The sequence below is a fragment of the Fistularia commersonii genome, chromosome 14 (assembly GCF_037954325.1).
Source record: "Fistularia commersonii isolate RoL2024-O1a breed Wild chromosome 14, RoL_Fcom_v1.0, whole genome shotgun sequence".
Classification (NCBI taxonomy): domain Eukaryota; kingdom Metazoa; phylum Chordata; class Actinopteri; order Syngnathiformes; family Fistulariidae; genus Fistularia; species Fistularia commersonii.
This window is the reverse complement of record NC_141297.1, coordinates 11,124,382-11,143,796: the sequence shown is the minus strand read 5'-3', so window position 1 is coordinate 11,143,796 and position 19,415 is coordinate 11,124,382. Positions and strand designations below refer to the sequence as shown.

General features: G+C 38.2%; 1 protein-coding gene across 15 annotated transcripts in view; it reads left to right on the top strand.

Annotated features, from left to right (window-relative positions):
- cacna1db (calcium channel, voltage-dependent, L type, alpha 1D subunit, b) overlaps nucleotides 1-19,415 on the top strand; it is an 84,894-nt gene that overhangs the window by 2,178 nt on the left and 63,301 nt on the right. For all 15 annotated transcript variants that reach the window (XM_086159259.1, XM_086159264.1, XM_086159258.1 and 12 more), the window contains exons 2-3: nucleotides 1,306-1,774; nucleotides 2,549-2,654. In XM_086159259.1, the coding sequence (XP_086015385.1) occupies nucleotides 1,306-1,774; nucleotides 2,549-2,654 (575 nt within the window). The remainder of the gene's footprint in view (nucleotides 1-1,305; nucleotides 1,775-2,548; nucleotides 2,655-19,415) is intronic.

Genomic DNA, 19,415 nt, shown 5'->3' with positions numbered 1-19,415 from the left:
GATTAATTCAGTGAACGTACTTCGACAAAAGGGATGTACAATTTCTAATAGAAAGAGAGAAAAATTGAATACATGTACGGCCAAGTATTTCTGTGAATTTTTGCAACAAATCCCCCAAATAACTGCTTGCAGTCTTCTTCAAATCATCAAAAAGTGATCAAGCTACTTAATTCCCAGATAACAAAGCTGATAATAAACATGAAACAATACCTCTAAATGCACCAGGAATAATCATGCTGTTATAAGATAATGAAGTATAGTGAATTACAAAGAAATTTTATTTTTGGTGTGTATGAGATATGTTACTGCCCACAAATGATTACACACCATAATATTAATGTTGAAAACATCGGTGTCTAAATATGATATTTATTTTGTCAACGTGTTGCTCTGCTGTGACACCAGCACAGTTCTGACAGCCCTGATGTAGCATGTTAGCTACAATGTGTCAAGGGCACAGTATCTTTTTTTTTTTTTTTTTTTTTTTTTTTTAACCCGTGGTTTGCATTGATTTTAATGACTCTCACAGTCTCCCTCATTCATGCGGCCTGTCCTTTCCGCTCCGCTCTACCACACTCTACACATCAGGCTCAGGTTCTTCTTCCCATTTGCAGCTTAACCCCTGCACGTCTCCCTCAAATTTTAGTTCAGCTCTTGTCTGCCGCTTCATTGTGTAAATGTAGATTCAACACCAATGAGGCTCGTTTTCAAGATTCCATTGTTTCTATTATCTTTAGTTGCAAAGTTGCCGTTATTTCTCTCCTAGACTTTTTAGATTTGTCCAATTTCTCCACATAACATTCTGCAACAATGTGCAAATTAAAAGCATCTGATCTCTGACTCATCAACAGTCTGTGTCCTGTTCCTGTGTTAGATCTGATTGTTTTGTTGATTGTTGCCAATAAGCTGTTGCTCATGTTGATAGGGAGCCATTTTTTTGGTTATTCATAATGTCTGTTTCCAGCTACAACAGTTGCAAAATTTCTTCCAAAGAAAACCAGAGGAGTCTATAGAAGTAAATTGAAATATATTACAAAGCTGTTTCAGAACCACATAATATCAAATATACTTGTTTACTTGTTTAGAAGCAGCTTATCCAGTCCGTTTAATGTATTTGGCCTCTCAAATGCATTTCTGCTCAATTCTGAAAAAGAAGTGGCTTTAATTGGTGCATATCCTATGGCTGTGCATGTATAGTTTTAGTGCTTTTGAACTGAAAATGTCTCCTAATGGTCCATGACAGTGCGGTGGGGTTTTAGTTGCATACATTACATGCTTTACAAAAATGACTTTCTCCTTTTGCAGGGGCACAGTATGCCAGCAACAAAAGGACCACTCCCTCTGCTGACACCTCAGCATTATGGTCTGCAAATCGCACCCGCCTGCACCATCTCCATCCACCCGATCCCCTGCATGCCCCGGCCAGCTCTGGCAGGCCTGTTGGCTCCTCCTATGGCCTCCTTGGAGCCAACACTGGCGCTCAGGGTCCTGGCGGCACCGGTTCTGGGGTTAGCCCGGTCCTTGCGTGGCACGCTGCCATTAGCGCCGCTCGTCAAGCGCAGGGTGATGTCGCGAAGCCCGACATGACTTCACAGCCCTCAGTTTGCACTGCCGGACCTCCTCCCGTGGGCTCACTGGCACAGAGAAAGAGACAGCAGTATGCCAAAAGCAAAAAGCAGGGCGGCTCCACCAACAGCAGGCCACCCAGAGCTCTGTTCTGCCTCACTCTCAACAACCCCATTCGCAGGGCCTGCATCAGCCTGGTGGAATGGAAGTATCCTTTCGTCCAGAGTGAACCAGCTTGTGTTTGGGTGCCAAAATGAAAGATGTCAAGCACATGTTAATTGGGTGGATGTGGGCCAACCGTGTGTACAAGTGAACAATCTACAAAAATACATAAAAAGATAAAAATGGTTAAAAACTGCAAGAAAAGATCCCCAAATCGCCAACAATAACAATGTCAAATTTATACGAGGTTACTAAGGAAATACTCGAAAACGTTTTGCCCATTTTGATTTTTTTAATGCATATTGAACAAATGACACCCATGAATAACAAAACATCCCCAAAGTACAAAGAGGTTAGTTGAAAATCTCAAGAATGTTACCTTACAATTTGCAAGAAATTGCTTGAAAAAATTGGCTTGTTGGTGTGTGTGGATGGGCTCATACAACTTTTGTATGCAGTGCAGTGACATTTTCCAGGGATTTGTGGGGTCACAAAATGTGCAGATATAGTGTTGATCAGTGTTGAGATTGACGAAGCTGATGGATAATTTTTTTGTTTTTAAGAATTGGCGAATTAGATCAACGCCTTGAATATTAGTTGCTTGGCAAAGACATTTTTATTCCTGAAAATTATTGAAAATAAACCACAATAGTGATTTCTCTTAAAAAATCAGCTCTACAAAGGGAAAGTAAAAAAAGAGATAATGTAGGATGTCCCATGTTTTGCTGCTTGAGCTGTTTAAGGGTAAAAACCCATCAACATTATCTTTGTTTAAATACTGAAATAGTAGTTTTCCTTCACAGTGATTTTTTTTTTTCAGACCGTTTGATATCTTTATACTGCTGTCTATTTTTGCCAACTGTGTGGCCTTAGCCATCTACATCCCCTTCCCTGGAGACGACTCTAACTCCACCAACCAAGAGCTGGTGAGTAAAGAAACAAAAAGGAGAGCTTTGTTAAGATGTCTGATTGCGCCCTATCGTGTTGTTTTGGATTTCCAGAGCATGTTGTCTTGGCTGTTTGGAATGTTTTTTCATCGGTGAGATTGTGTTGTTGGCCCTGGAATTGATGAAATGGCTAGATATGGACAGATTGAAATAAGTCCACTTCACAGCACTTTTTTTTTTTTTCGTGACAAAATACATTTTTTGTCTTTTTAGTTTATTGATCACTTTGATGGAATGCACTCTAAATATGTTTTTTGCTAGTCTTATGATTATAAATGTGATGCAATGAATTTAGTATTAAGAGCATCCAGAACTGACACATATCTTACATGTGCTGTCATCTTCATGGATTTGTTTGAACAGAAGAAATGACAACTCATTGAATCAAGACTTTTAGATAAAATGGCTTGACCAGCAATGAGTCTCTTTCAAACAGCTTTAAAAAGGTTGGAAGCATAATCAACCACTTTACAATAGTAACTAATCTCTCAAAACACACAGAATAACCAGTTTTGATGGTCTGCGATTGCAGTATATTGAAGGAAAGCATGGGGCATAGAGGTCCCTTGGCTTGAAGCCAGAGGGAGAGGCTATAAGGAAACAGTTCTCATTTTCAAAATTGTGTAGTTAAAATTTAGATCAGTAAATCCAGTTTAGAAAAAAGTAAATTAACCACTTTTTGTAAGTCCCTTTGGATAAAAACGTCTGCCAAATGACTGTAATGCAATATAAAACAAAAAGTCAGTATTACCTGAAAATCTGCAACAAATTACTTAAATTTGAGTGGAAAAAAATTACCCTTAAAATAAACAAAAGATTGCGTGAACAATAAGCAAAAATGCCAACAGATCAGACCACTTAATTGGGAAAGGGTCAGTAAATTATCATTTATCATTTATCGTTTTTCAAATGGTATTGAATATCTGGTTAGCATAGCGGCGCAGCGGTTACTGCTTCCCATCTCCTAGCAAGTTCCTGATTCACTTCAGACTGGGTTCTGTCTGGTGCAGTCTTCATGCTCTCTTGTTCCTGTGAAGACTTTTTCGTTGTTTCTGCGATCACACCAAAAACTAGCAGTTGTTAAAATGGAAACTGTCCATTGGTATTGATAACAGAGCGAATGGTTGTATGTCTCTATATGTGGCCTTGTGATCGACTGGTCTCCTGGGTTAAAGCCCCACCCCATCCATGACCACTGCTATTGGCCTCAGCATGCCTGTGGCTCTGTGTGGAGGCTAAGCAGAATAGACAATGATTGGAAAAAAAAAATCATTGTTTTTCACAAGAGGAAGAATCACTTCCTGCGTGGGCATCCCAGGGCGCCACACTCTGTTCAACCAGCTGAGCTCTTTACTCAGTTTCCACTAATTCTAAGTTTGTACTCTCACATGTTTCTTCGTGCCATTTGCAGATGTTCAATTCTGCTTGTGCAGAACAAGGTCATCGGGGTTGTATAAGCTGTTTGTCATCAGGCGGGTCACATACAAAGACTGCAGGCTACACCTTAGCTTTTGTGTGATTGGCCGAATAGCTTGTTACGTCAGAGGACTTTCCCCATTAATATTTGGAGACAAGGAGACAACTTGTTGACACACCCCCACACAAAAACAGACACACATAATCTATGTAGAATATCCTTGATCTTGGAAAAGAAAATCGGATCTCATGGGAAATGTGTAAAAGGAAAATCTTGGCCTTTGGTATGCTGTGACACTTCACCCCCAAAGTGACCAATAGAGCAGCTTGAATTATTAGTTTAGCTTATCCTAAATGTGTCCTTACTGTAAACATTTGCTTCTGTCTCAGAGACTGGCAAGGAGCTGTTTCAGCTTCACAGGGAATTGTGTGTGTGTGTGTGTGTGTGTGTGTGTGTGTGTGTGTGTGTGTGTGTGTGTGTGTGTGTGTGTGTGTGTGTGTGTGTGTGTGTGTGTGTGCGTGAATGAGCAGGCGTGTTTATATGTGTAGTTGGAGCAATTGAGAGATGGACACAGAAACGTAGCATGTTCCCTCAACAGATGGGGATTATTCACACTGTCCAAGTCCACACTTCATTGCTCACTACCCAATACATGCTATGTGTGTGTATTAGAAGCTCCCATTAAAACAGAGGAAAGACTCGTGCATAACACTGCTGTTTTCTGCAGATTTGTCAAATAATACTGTGAATGTAAGTGTTTTATTCAAGGATTTAAAAGAAGACTTTAAGCTGGACAAGGCTTTGACCATTTCTATAATTGAAATTGATGAATCTGTCTCTATGGGTTGAAACAGGCAAAATTCAGTCTTTTTCATTAATGGTCCTTGAGATTACATTGTTACTTCATGCAGTGCATTTTCCCTACAGATTTATATAAATGTATACTACATCTACCAGTGTTCAACACACTCTAACCATGACTATATTCAGTTCTTCATGGTCCTTGCAAGACTTTATTATCAGTGCAACTGTTTTCATCATCATGAGGTTGCCCTCAGGTTGTCCAGCAGTAATTTCTGTCCTTTGTATTTTGAGTGTGTGCTTTCAAATGATATATCCTATAGAACAACTGCCTTACCTCATGCAGTTGTTTTTCTAATTATTATACATTGAATACGTTAATAAATTAATTACACAATTTCCTCTGGGATCAATAAAGTATTTTTGATTCTGATTAGTGTCATAGTAAATAGTCATGTGTGTTGCAGCGTTTTTTGTGCATTTTATTTCTAATAGTTATCAGTCTGTTGTTCTCTGGATTATAGATGATGTGCAGTCTATAACATTACATTGATAGAGAATACAGTAATTTTAATTTATTGGGTGATCTTATCCAGAAACATTATTTTGCTGCATGTGCCTTTGTTAGGCACACGGGGAATCCAGAATTCCTTTTACTCAATAGAATTTTTGCAACTATCCCTCATGTTTTTTGAGAGCTTGTCGGTGGTGTTTGATCAGCTCTTTCTGTTGTATAGAATGAGAAACAGTCAATAGCAGCAGCTCCCGCAGCTAAAAGACAAGACCTTCGAAGAGAGTGTCGGTTGTGTTTGATTTTTTGTGCAAATTGTGCGATGAACAGACTGTGTGTGTGTGTGTGTGTGTGTGTGTGTATATATATACATATATATATATCTCTGCTGTAAATGATTTTTCCTTGTGATGCAGTGCGGGCTAGGAACTCACCACCTAATAGCTTAGCACATCTAACAGTAGTCTGTGTAGTCTGTCTTTTCATAACTGCTCAGTTCAGCAGTTTTATAGTGGATCTCAGTGGGTAGAGTGGGTCACCCTGTAAAAAAGCATCAGCCAAATTGCAATATTTAACTGTAATCAATAAAACAATATGATGCTGAAGTAAGTGGATCATAATGCTTATTCTTCCAAATTATTGCTCTGTCCCATTTGTAAGCAAGGACACCTGCATCCTGCTCCCCTCTCAAACCTGCAACCTGCAAACCTGTTCACCCTGCAGGATTTTTCCTTTTTTTCTTTAAGATACAAGTTAAATCCTTCCAGGAGAACCACATTGCTTATAGAATAAGATAATTTTCTATGTAAAAGACAGGAAAAACAGAGCAATTTTATTTAACTAAAAGGTATATTCACTGCTCAGAGCAAGTTTATATTGACAGTTTGACTGTCTTTTATTATGGTAGCATGATGAAGTGTGGGCTAGTGAGCAGGAGCAGAGAAAGAAAGTGTGCGTGTGTATGATTAGGTTGAGGGATTAAACTGGGTTGTGGATTAGTCGACCATGAATGAGTGGAGGTTGCCGATAGAGTGGGAGAGAGAGGGAGGGAGGGCAGATGTCCACCATGTGTGCTCATAGATAGATAGAATCATATCTATATCTCTATCTATCTATCTATCTATCTATCTATCTATCTATCTATCTATCTATCTATCTATCTATCTATCTATCTATCTATCTATCTATCTATCTATCTATCTATCTATCTATCTATCTATCTATCTATCTATCTATCTATCTATCTATCTATCTATCTATCTATCTATCTATCTATCTATCTATCTATCTATCTATCTATCTATCTATCTATCTATCTATCTATCTATCTATCTATCTATCTATCTATCTATCTATCTATCTATCTATCTATCTATCTATCTATCTATCTATCTATCTATCTATCTATCTATCTATCTATCTATCTATCTATCTATCTATCTATCTATCTATCTATCTATCTATCTATCTATCTATCTATCTATCTATCTATCTATCTATCTATCTATCTATCTATCTATCTATCTATCTATCTATCTATCTATCTATCTATCTATCTATCTATCTATCTATCTATCTATCTATCTATCTATCTATCTATCTATCTATCTATCTATCTATCTATCTATCTATCTATCTATCTATCTATCTATCTATCTATCTATCTATCTATCTATCTATCTATCTATCTATCTATCTATCTATCTATCTATCTATCTCAAAAAAAGCAAATTATAAAAATGTAAACAACAAAAACACCAACAAAATCATTAAACTCAAATGAAACTTGTATATACAAATATTAAGATATCGCTTCTGATAGAGATCACCATTTTGCTTTCTTGATTGCATTCAGATTTACCGTTCTTCCACCAGATTTCAACAGCATGTTAAATTTCATAAAAATATCTACAGATCTGTGTATATCCTTATTTATTTTGTTTACTGTATCATAATCTGTCACTCTAACTGTCAAATTAGTTAGTTTCTTATTTTTTCTGCAAAAGTGCAACAGTCTCTGGCTTCAAAATCAGGTTTTCATATGTTTCCTCTCATTTTTCCCACACCACACATCTCCCACCTTACTGTTGCCCCTCCATCTCCTCTCCCTGTGCCAATGAGAGAATCATTAATATCCTTGTAAGCCGGTTAGTGATTTAGCAGACTTATGATGGCTAGTCTGACCACTAGCTGACTAACATACATGACTGATCATCTGATAATCTCTATATGAATCTGCTGTGAGTGCATGCGTGTGCGTGCGTGCGTGCGTACGTGCGTGCGTGTATGTGATCTATGAGATTTTGGAAATAAACCATGAAGTCAGAAAATGAGTGGGAAAACAAAACACAATCACTGTACCAGACTACTGGTGAACAATTAACATAGATTAAGGGAGACTTCTATCCCTTCAGAATCTCTGGCCCCTATAATGTCATAGACATATGTTGTGAGCCAATAACACATATGACTGGGTGACCCGGATAGAAATATGACGGAATGGCCATGGTTTAGCAGACATTATGGCTTGTAAACAGAACAGTAAGTCGCTATTATTGTGAATCTCCATAATAGAGGTGAACACTGAAACAATAGTTAATGGTTTGGTCAAGTACCATGGCCAAGAGCCACTCCCATGTGATCCAAATCAGATTCCCCATGTTTAACTTGAAAACATCTGTAGCTTTAGTTTGCATATGTTGATCTTTTGTAGAGACTGCTCTTGGTGAGGACACTGCCTTACTCATGTCAGCTGCCTTTATCTGTTGGAGATGATTTTCATGTTGTTGTAGCTGCCATCCATCCGTGCTTCCTGTGTCAAAACAAACAAATCAAATATTTTTCTACCAAACAGGCTCGTAGAATTATCAAAGGAACTTGTGCAAGGAACCCCCAGGGATTAACCTGAGACTAACCTATTGGTACTCAATCATAAATGCTTTTTACAGAGGTGTCACAATTGTAATGTTATTTTTGTGACATTACATAATTACAGAAAAACCAGGGCGCACCAACTATTATGAAAAGCCAACACAAAAATTGAGAGATGGAATATGACGCTAATCCATGAAATTGGGGTGGGCTATCTCGCGATCACTGTTGCTGCATCAGATTATAAAAAAAACCTTATGTTGGATTCACCATCCTTATGGTATTTAATTCAAGACTGCGTAATGCTGCTGAAGTTAAGATGGTATTAAAAGTAAATAAGACTGAGTATAATTGTATTGAAATGAACACATGAAATTTATGATAAAAAAGTGGTTTCTCCGTTGTTCAATTGGTGCACATTTCTAAAAACTTAATGTGAAGTTTTGTGTCATTTCAATTTTGATTTATTTTTTACATTTACATATCACAGCCAATAATATGAGATGGCACTGACCTTTTGCAGTGGTCTTCTCTCCGAGTGCACTTCTAGTTGTGTATGCATTCACTTCTCATCAACAGAGTCCATTTTAATGGATGTGGGTGAGCCTCCACATGAGCAGCATGAGTCAGAGATCAAAGTGTAAACAATCTTTTGGTTAATGCAAGGTTGAATAAGGAGTTAAAACCATGGTAACAAGCCACATAATTTTCTGGTTAAAAACAGATTCTGCAGCAGGGATATTTCCCTTTGACAGAGATAGTTCTGATTTGAAGTCAGACCCATAGAGGAAATAATTTCCTCTCACTTCAAAATTTGTCAGGTAATCTGTATAAAATATACTTGGTGTTTTCAAAAAGTTATAAAAATATTTATTCATAGTATGGTGCACCACTACTACTGTAAATTTCCTCAGTAGATTTTGTATTGGATTTCCACTCACGAAAATATCATATCTAAATGCTCTCACATGATTTTCTTTTGATTAAAAAAGAATAAAATGTACACTAACAATTTGATACAGTCTGCTTAATAGATATATGGTATTTTGCTTATAGTACCTTTGTACCATGTTATGCATTAAAATTATTTTTTCGTTTGTGCATGTGTGTGTATGTGTGTGCTTGCAAGTCTGAGTACATTGTTTTTGAATATGTGTATATTCATCTTCATGAACTTATCACACCTCACTTTTACAGACACATGGATTGTATGCTTTCAGCTTCTATTTCTTCTCCGGTAAAGATAAAACTTGTGTGTATTACGTGCCTGTCTTGATGTCTGTGTGCATCAGTAACACAGTACCAGGCCTTTGTTCCTATCATGTAAGGATAGTGTGTCTTCACTTGTGTATGTATGTGTGCATGTCTTGCAATCATGTGACATTTGTGTTTCGTGTGCTTTTGCATCTGTGTGTGATTCTCAGAACAGAATGTCAGATTGCATCATTTTTCTCAGTCAGGGATTAAAGGTTTAGAGGGGAAGGGAAATGAGAGTCACAGTAAGCAGCACACAGCTTCAGCAAAGAACCTGAGCGTGTGCCTGGGACAGAAAAAGTTGCCTTTAACTGAAGGCATTTAAAGTGATTATTCATTATTTCCAAAGAAATTACAGATAAAGGCTCATCAAAATCTCTCAGAATAAATCTTTTACGATACAGAACATGAGACTAAAATGAAAAAAAAATTATTAATATTTTTCTTTTTTATGTACATTTCTCAAAGAAATTTTATCATATAATATATATATATATATCAATGTAATGCTTCTCTACTAATATGCATTAAAATCTAATGATAACATTAAACAACCTCTAAAGCAACAAATGTCCTTAAAAAAACAATGTATGGATAATATCCCAAATATTTCAGGTCTTTTGGATCCTCATGGTAACCGTCTGTTTTTGTTTTTTTCTTCCTGATTTAAGAACCATCAGGAATGAAACTTTACAGGCAGCTAATGTTTTAAATGGAGTTCAAAAGTATGAAATATAACATGAGGGCAGAGTGTTGACCCTAAAGTGTTACTGTTAGTATTTTTTCTAAATCAACTCTAAAGTAATAGCCAGCCAGAACAGGGAACGAAGCCGGGGAAATGTGCTCCCGTTTTACCTGTTAAAATCCTGGCGGCTGCACTTTTGGATTAATTGTCATGAGCAGAGGGACTTTGTGGCACAGATGGAGAAAAGGGAGTTGTGATAATCTGGCACCGATGAAATTAAAACATGACTGACTGTTCAGGGCTTTTTCTGAACCAGAAGGCTTAATTTTTAGAGTTTCCTAAGATGAAATAAAACATTCCTATGTAACAGGACCATGGTTTATAGTGGTTATTAAAACTGTTTTCGAATAAAGTACTGAGGTTTTTTCTGCTACAATGATATGATATACAAGTAAGCACTAAATATGTCTGCAATTTCAGTGTTTCATTTTTCAACTATGTTAATGTGTGTAGCCTTTTTGATATGATCTTGAGCTTTCCATGTTTTTCTTGAGCATTTTAAAACCAGTTATTTGTTTTCACAGCAATTGTAGATATGCTAAATGTGGTTAGAGAACTGGAACAAGAAACAAACCCTTGAGAATTAAGCAACATACAGGAGCATGATTCTTCACACATTTCAGAATTTCCAACTGTCTTCTTACTGCAGTCACATTGTCTACTGTCACTTTGTGTACACATGTAGACTGACAATGCTCGTATATGTTGTGTGTGTTGGTCGATGTAAAGAAGAATGAAGGTGTCAGTATGTGTGATGAAGCAGTTGAGAACGCAAACGGGATAAACACCACATGTGAGCTGAGGAGGACTGGCACATGCTTGGCAAGCAAGATTTCTTAATGCAGCATTTAATCCTCCTCCTGTGTTAGTTTTAGAGATTCCTGTGTTAGACATTACAAAATGGGTCGGTGGCGACCCTAACAGAGGACGAAGGTTAAAATGTTAATTTGTGTCAGAACACTTTTATATGCTTGTAACTGACAAAATTCACAAAGGACAAGTATAAAATCAAATATCAGGATTCAGTCTTCCTGAACTTTGGTCAGCGAAGCAACACACACACACACACACACACACACACACACACACACACACACACACACACACACACACACACTCACACATCCCATGTTGACTGTGAATAACCAATTTGAACAAAACACTGGCAAAGGTCTTTGTTTGCCAAATGAATAGGATATTGAAGCCTATAGCAATTGATGTTGGCAAATATGAAGGGATAGAGTCCATAAAAGTTATGAACAGAATCGATGACAAAGGGCAGCCCTGGCGGAGTTCAACTCTCACTAGAAACAAGTCAGACCTACAACCGGCAATGTAGAACAAGCTCAGACGCCGATCATTCGGTGACCGAACAGCCGATATAACGGGGTTTGATACCCCATAATCCTGGAGCACCCCCCACAGGATTGTCTGCGGGACACAGTAGAATGCCTTTTCCAGATCCACAAAACACATGTGGACTGGTTGGGCAAACTCCCATTGCCCCCTCGAGGACCCTGCAGTAGGTTTTGAGCTGGTCCACTGTTCCACAGCAGGGACGAAAACCACACGGCTTCAATGACCTGGTGGCCTGTCTTCTCCAGCACTGCTGAGTAGATCTTTACAGTGAGGCGGGGGAGTGTGATCCCCCTATAGTTGGATTACATCCTCCAATCTCCCTTTTTAAAAAGGGGGATCACCACCCCAGTCTGCCAGTCCAGCAGCACTGTCCCCAACATCCACGCTTTGTTGCAGAGGCATGTTAGCCAGGACAGCCCTACAGCATCCAGTGCCTTGAGGAAACCAGGGCGGACCTCATCCAACCCTGGGGCCCTGTTATTGAAGATCTTTTTGACTGCTTCAGCAACTTCAGCCCCGGAAATAGGTGTGTGTGCTCCAGAGTCCCCTGGCTCAGCCTCCTCACTGGAAGGCGTTTTAATGGGGTTGAGGAGGTCTCTGAAGTATTCCTGCTACTGATCTACAACGTCTCGAATTCCCACACCTGCCTGGCGCCTCTCACAGGGGGGCAACTCCAGAGTAAAAAAAAGAGTCCAGCCCCTCTCGAGAGGCCTCGAGTGCGTCGAGACGAGTCTGATCAGTTGGAATCTGATCAGTTGGAATCTCTCACCCACGTGCACCAGCTCAGGTTCCTTACCTGCAAAGGTGACATTCCATGTCCTAAGAGCCGGCTTCTGCAGCCGAGGATCGGTCCGCTCCGGCCACCACCCAGCCCTCTTGGCCCTTCCTGTGGGTGATGAGCCGACGGGAAGAGGGACCCATTTGACCCGTATCCGGAAATATTGGACCCAAAGTTTGGTTGAGAGTAGTTTGCAAAATTTGATGACCTGATCTTGTCATAACATTGTCACAGTAGGATGATGGTATAATTTTACTGATGAATATAAATAGAAGAAGTGATTGATAAATTAATGTTTTTTTTTCATCTCATCTTTTTTATTAATGAATCATGACTGAATTGTTTTTCAAAAATCAACCACATGTATTGTTTGAAACTGAATGAGTAGCTATTTCTTATTAGGCTCTTGATTAACAATTGTTATCAATGTTTACAATGTCAAGGTTGGTTGAAGTTAATGATGATTGCAATCACAATGTATCCTAGTTGTGTAGTATTGTCTGCATGTGCATGTGGGTGCACGTGTGCACCTCTATGGCTTAAGGTCTTCAGCTATATTACGGCGTAGTCGCATCATTGTGAGTCACTTCTTTCCTTGTCAGTACTATCAATCCTCTTCGACATTATCGTGTTCAATATAGTCTGTGTAACTGAGCAAACATGCCCACAGATATACTGGTAGTTAAATCATAAAAAACTCTTACTGTCGTCAGCAAAAACAAATGCTTCCAGGGTGTAAATGAAATGATGAAACAGGGCCAAATACAGCATTTGCCATCTACTTATTTCTACCAAAGTGTGACTCTGTTTGCTATACTATACACTGTTATACCACTTGTGATTTTTAACTGGTGCCCTTAGGCTTCTCTCATATTCAGGCCGCAGGATGCCAGATGTCAAGAGGCCTTTTGGGCTGACTGCTTAGCACCCAATGGCCAAGGGACCACAGGCAGGCACTGATGGGAATGTGGGACACAAACACATGCAGCGTGTGTGTGTGTGTGTGTGTGTGTGTGTGTGTGTGTTTGTGTGTCTCAGACACAGTCATTTAAAAGCTTAGTATTCTAAAATTACTTGAAATGAGCAAAGTGATGCTCACACCATGCAACAAAATTAGAGGTACCACCAATAAAATGAATGTCAGTGAAAAGAGAGGCACGTGAAATATTTCAAACAGAAGGTAAAATTCACCTCAAAAATGTATTGTGTATATGTCATTTAGATTCTTGAGTGGAATTTAACCATCTGGATTTATGTATGATCTCTGTATTTTTGATTATTTCAAATAGAAATTCTGCAGTTCCTTGTTACACCTGCTGAATTGCTATTTTTATAGTGCTCAAAAAAGTACAGCTTGGCATCTTGCTCCATTTAAGAGATTGCTGCATCACTGTAAGTGGTGCTATTGTTGAATCACAATAAAACACACTGGTCAATTTTATTCCAATTTTTCAACTAAAAACACAAAATCCTGTTTTTTTATTGATGACCCTATGTTTGTGAATCTTGCACACAGATGAACATCGATACCTAAAGCAGAAAAACACGAGGTTCTGCAATAAGGAAACACCATGGAAAGAAAATGTAACAAAATGTGAAGGAAACAAAAAAAAACATCTGTTGCAAAAGGCAATTTAAGAAAACGGGAAACACAGTCACAATTGTGATTCTTGTCTCATTTAATGTCTTGGTTATACCCATTAATTTGTGGCTTCAGTTGCATAATGTTATGGATGTTATTTAGCAAGTTTTGCATCTTGCATCTATCAATCCATCTGATGTTTTTTTTTCTGCTAGGTGGAATTGGCCTTACAAATGAGACCATCTAGGGCAAGACCACATGCCGCATTTACCCTGAAAAGTATATTAATTTGTATACAATCAGAGACAGACAGAATAAAGTGAGCAGCCACATACAAAGACAGACAACATTCACTCACTCACTCACTCATTTGGGACAATTTTCCCAATTTTTTCCAATTAACCTGCTGCATGTTTTTGAAATGCTGAAGGAAACCGTAGAACCCAGAGGAAACCCATGCAGACACGGGTGAGAGTATGCAAACTCCACACAGAAAGGTCCCCTTTTCGTAATCGAACCAGGGTCCTTTGTGCTGTGAGGCTGCTCCACTGTGCCACCCGAGCAGAAAAACAAAAATCAGAAATGTAATAATTAAACCTGTTTTGAAAAATGAACATTTTTATGTACCTTGAAGATTGTCGCTATTTTCCCACTGAAAGAGAACTATAGTGAACTAAACTGTTGAGAATATACAATGGAAGTAACAGATTGAATGACCAGGAAATGTGATGAGAAGATTATCTGTTACTGCTAAGCAGGTTTATGGCTGGTGAAATGAATGAGAACTTAAATCTCTTTGTATCGTTCAACAGACGTCTTCTTAACTGATGTATGCTTAGCCATGCAAGTGTTGAATAGAGGCTCCAACCTACAGCTTGACTCCTTGTCTGAAATCTTTTACTGTACATAGTATTAAAGCGCTTCAAAACTCACTCAATCGACAACCTTTGCCCCTTTCAAAATGACAACCCTGAATTGTACCAAGAGGCTTTTCAGCAGGAAAATCACAAGGACTTCTGACAGATACAGTTCTGATAATTGTTTTTCTTAAATTGCTCTATTGTTTTCTGCTTTGCTTGTAATTCATTTTTCTGTCATACATGTATAAATAGAAATTGTTGTTAATTGCGATTGGTCGCAGAGATGAAAATGTTAAAATTCTCTTTGGGAGTGACGAGGATGGATAGGATCAGGAATGAGTCCATCAGAGTGACAGCACACGTTAGATTTTTTAAAGAGAAGGTCAGAGAAGCCAGACTGAGATGGTGCGGTCATGTACAGAGGAGGGATAGTGAATATATTGGTAGACGGATGTTGAAATTGGAGCTACCAGCCAGGAGGTTTAGAGGACGACCGAAGAGAAGATTTATGGACGTTGTGAGAGAGGATATGAAGTTAGTTGGTGTGAAAGAGGAGGATACAGAGAAAACGGTTAGATGGAGAAGGTTGATTCATTGTGGCGACCCCTAAAGGGAAAAGTCAAAAAGAAAAGAACAAGTAAAAAAAAAAGTCTGACCCCCAAACATACTTTACTGTAACAGATGAAAAACTATTCCATTGTGTCAGTGGCTGCCCACTGTGGAATTGTTCAAGGAAACTTTTCAATGACCACATAAACAAAAGGTTGTTGGATTACCCTGGAACCTGGTATCAGGTGCTCTATGGCTGGTCTCAGCTGGAAAACTCAGCATTTCTTTGTCCCTACAAGTTAAAAGTCTTGGAATACATTATCATCTGATTTGTTTCAAACCCTGACCCATTGGAGCTGGTTCATCCGTAGCCCTACAACAGAAATTCTACCTAGCCTTAGTCTCTAAGGATGTAGAAGCTATCTGAAGGTTCACCAGTGCACAGGATTCTGGACTCACTTGAATTTGTTGGACTGAAGTTTTTCATATTTTTGTTACATTCTCATACATTGTCCTTAGTATAATGTGATATCAACTGTTAGATAAGTATTTCTGTTTCTATCTTTGTTTTGTTATCACTGATTGAACAAAGTTGCTATCTTTAGGGCTTTTTTGCCATGATAAATTAAGAAGCTTTTATTGTGAAGCGGTTCCCAAACAATTCTGTTTTCCTCCCGATTCACCAAGATCAGGGACTGATAGTTAAGGCTAGTTAGTGGTTGACCAGTCATGATTACTCACAGAAGATTTTAGGGTCATAAATTTTTTTCTTTCTCAATATTTATATTATTGAATATTTATTGAAATTTCCCCACTGTGGGACGAAGAAAGGCATATTCTATTCTAGTTTATCGTATTCCACGCAGGCTTGGCAGGAATAGGGAATGATGTGAGTGTGTAATTTCGCAGTTTCCACTTTTGTGCACCTCAGCCTTGCTGTTCTTACAGAACTCCTTCCAGACAGCACATACTTTTTGTGAAGTTAAACTCCTATTTTGAATAAAACATCACCAAATGGATGAAAAGAAAAAACTAGTATTTTCTTTTGTTCAGTGATTTGTTATAACTTTGGACAGGTAGCACCCATTGAGATTTTGATGACAAAAATGACCATCACTGACAGCAGATACATAATAAGATGATTAAACTTCTGCTAGCTAAAACAAATAATGTAAGTTAGTTGAGTTTGTTGTTTAAAAAATGACATTTAAAAAAAGTCAAAAGTAGTTTGAAAAAGTACTAATGTTTACAAATCAGTGTCTGTAAATGCTTGCTTGTCTTCTTTTCTTATCAGTATCCTTAGAGATGAATATTCATTTTATGTGTACCTGTTTGTATGATACAAATAGCATTGGGTATAAAATATTCTGACATTCATATTGTAACAGAGTTTCCACAAATGTATCTTGAGTCTTTGATTTTTTTTAACCAAAAAAATTTCCAGTTTTCTCGATGTGCAATTCAGAGTGGCCCTCTTAAAAAATGAATAACACCATCTCAAATTCCCAAAAATTTAGTGAGTGTCGTGTTTCTCGAAGCTTATCTCTTTCGAATCTAAACCCTATTCCAACACCCATTACTTACAATACTTTATTTGAGGAAAGCCAATACAGTGGAGCATACATGTTACTGCCAAACTCGTGAATCTGGATCAATTTTTAGAATTTATACAATGAATGTTACTATTTAATGTTCATGTTTGCCACCCCTATTAGGACTTGTCTTCTTGGCTTCTCTTTGGCGGTTCCCTTCGGGGGTTGCCACGGCGAATAATCTGCCTCCATCTAACCCTATCATCTGCATCCTCTTCTCACACACCAACTCACTTCATGTTCTTCTCCACTTCAACCAAAAACTGCATTTGCCTTTCAACTTTCCTTTTTGCCAATGAAAATACCTTCCTCTTCTCCTTAAACCCGAATAGCTCAATTTCCACGAGTCCCCATTTGGTTATCAGCACCTTCGACTTCGACTGATTCGCTATGAAAGACTTGATTCGCATGTTTTACCTCAGATGCTCTCCCTGGCACACACTCTGCATTCATCTAGGCTTTGGACCCTTAGGGCTGCATTATAATTGTTAGTGTTTGTATCATTTGAATTAGAATAAATATTACAATGCTTGCATGTCATGTTTTGGTGCTTTGTAACTAAGAAATGTAGATCATTGATTGTGTGTGTCTGTGTGGGTATTTAGCCCCTAATTTGTGTTTCTGTTTATTATCTCCTATCAACCCTTTATCTAGACTCCACATTTTCTTTCAAATATTTTAAATAGCTGTATTTTTATTAATTGGTTGTCCCTTCATCTTGTGTACAGCAAAGGCTGCTGCCGTGACAACTGTGGCCATGGAAACTCCTGGAGTATGTGAGGAGAGGCCTCTCTAGAAATGAGTGAAAGGATGTAAGAGGAGAATGAGGGCGATCAGGAAGAAGAACAGGAAGTTGTGGAAATATTGCAGCGGTCAAGAGAATGGTTTTGAAAGAGCAGTGTTTATGTAAAGGCAACAAGGAGGTGATAATAACTTTGAGAAAAAGGGATGACGCGACATTGTCAGAGGCAGTTAATATGGATGACAGAGGAGAAAATGAGGATGGGACAAAAGAATTGAATTTGTCAAATCAGACATAATAAATTGAATAAAATACAAGATAAATTGACAGTCCTTATTTAAATGAGGCATGCTGTTTAAATGAAATAGACACATCTAAACTCATTCTGATTGTGTGTGTGTGTGTGTGTGTGTGTGTGTGTGTGTGTGTGTGTGTGTGTGTGTGTGTGTGTGTGTGTGTGTGTGTGTGTGTGTGTGTGTGTGTGTGTGTGTGTGTGTGTGTGTGTGTGTGTGTGTGTATATATATATGACAGATGTGCTGGTTAGGTGTGTGTGTATATACATACATACATATATATGTATATGTCTATATGAGATAGTATAACCTTGAAGATAAATAAGTTAGAATTTGGAAGGCCTGGAAAACAAGCGAGATATAGCAAAATAGATTTTTCTATTGCTTTAATTTCTGAAGAACATTTTTTCTAAAATCTTATACTCCCCATGGAAAGAGGATGTCAAGTAAAGTTTGAAAATTCACAAAAATAATCCTGGAATGAAGAAAAATCATTGTGCTTTCCTCCTAAGCAGCTCAAGTGAATAGTAACCTAAATTCAAACATAGTCAAATGATAATATGAAAATAAAAGCCTCTCCATACTGCATAACCAAACATACCAAAACAAAAAAATCTGAAAAGGACTTGGGATGTTGTGTTTTAGAGTGCTTTTTGTGACATTGTTTCCCTGTGAAAAATTAGGACTGCTGTGTGAGGTTAGGACCTATGTTTTTCATATTTAATGCTTCAAGTTTAATGGGGGCAGCTTGCCAGTGTGCACCCCTATATTTGCAAGCTCAGGCTTATGCTCATAGTTTTATAAGACTAAGCTTGTTGCAGGTGACATGAATGGATGCTTCACTGGAACGCTGTTCCCCGAGATTGCATTAGTGAAACATAAAGGGAATTCTGAATCATCCCAATGTTGTAGCTGCAAGCTAGTGAGGAGGTTTTGGGTGAAAGAGTCTAGAATTTTTGACAAAGGCAAAGACTTTATACTTTGCTGATTCACAGTCCTCCACTGAGGAACTCTGGGGAGCGATTTGAGTAGACCAAGCTCCAGTGCCTCTCTATTACCTTGTGACATGAAAAACCAGTGTGAATATATTAAGACTTAGCCAGTAATATAATTAACTTATCAGATATCGTTATTAGTATCATGGTAAAGATAGATAATGTTCACAATATGTTCACATTAGGAGTCTAGTCTAATGGAGTACAAAATGGTCAAAGGTGGCATCCCACCTTTATAAGTAATCTTTTTGGTCAATTGAATCAGAAAGTATATGTCTGTGGAGGTTCTCAGTCATAGTGAATTCTTATAGAAATCTTCTTGTTTTGGCAACTGGACTTGAATTTCTTCACTTGAAGAAGCCTCTTGGATGAGGGGTGAACGATCTTCAA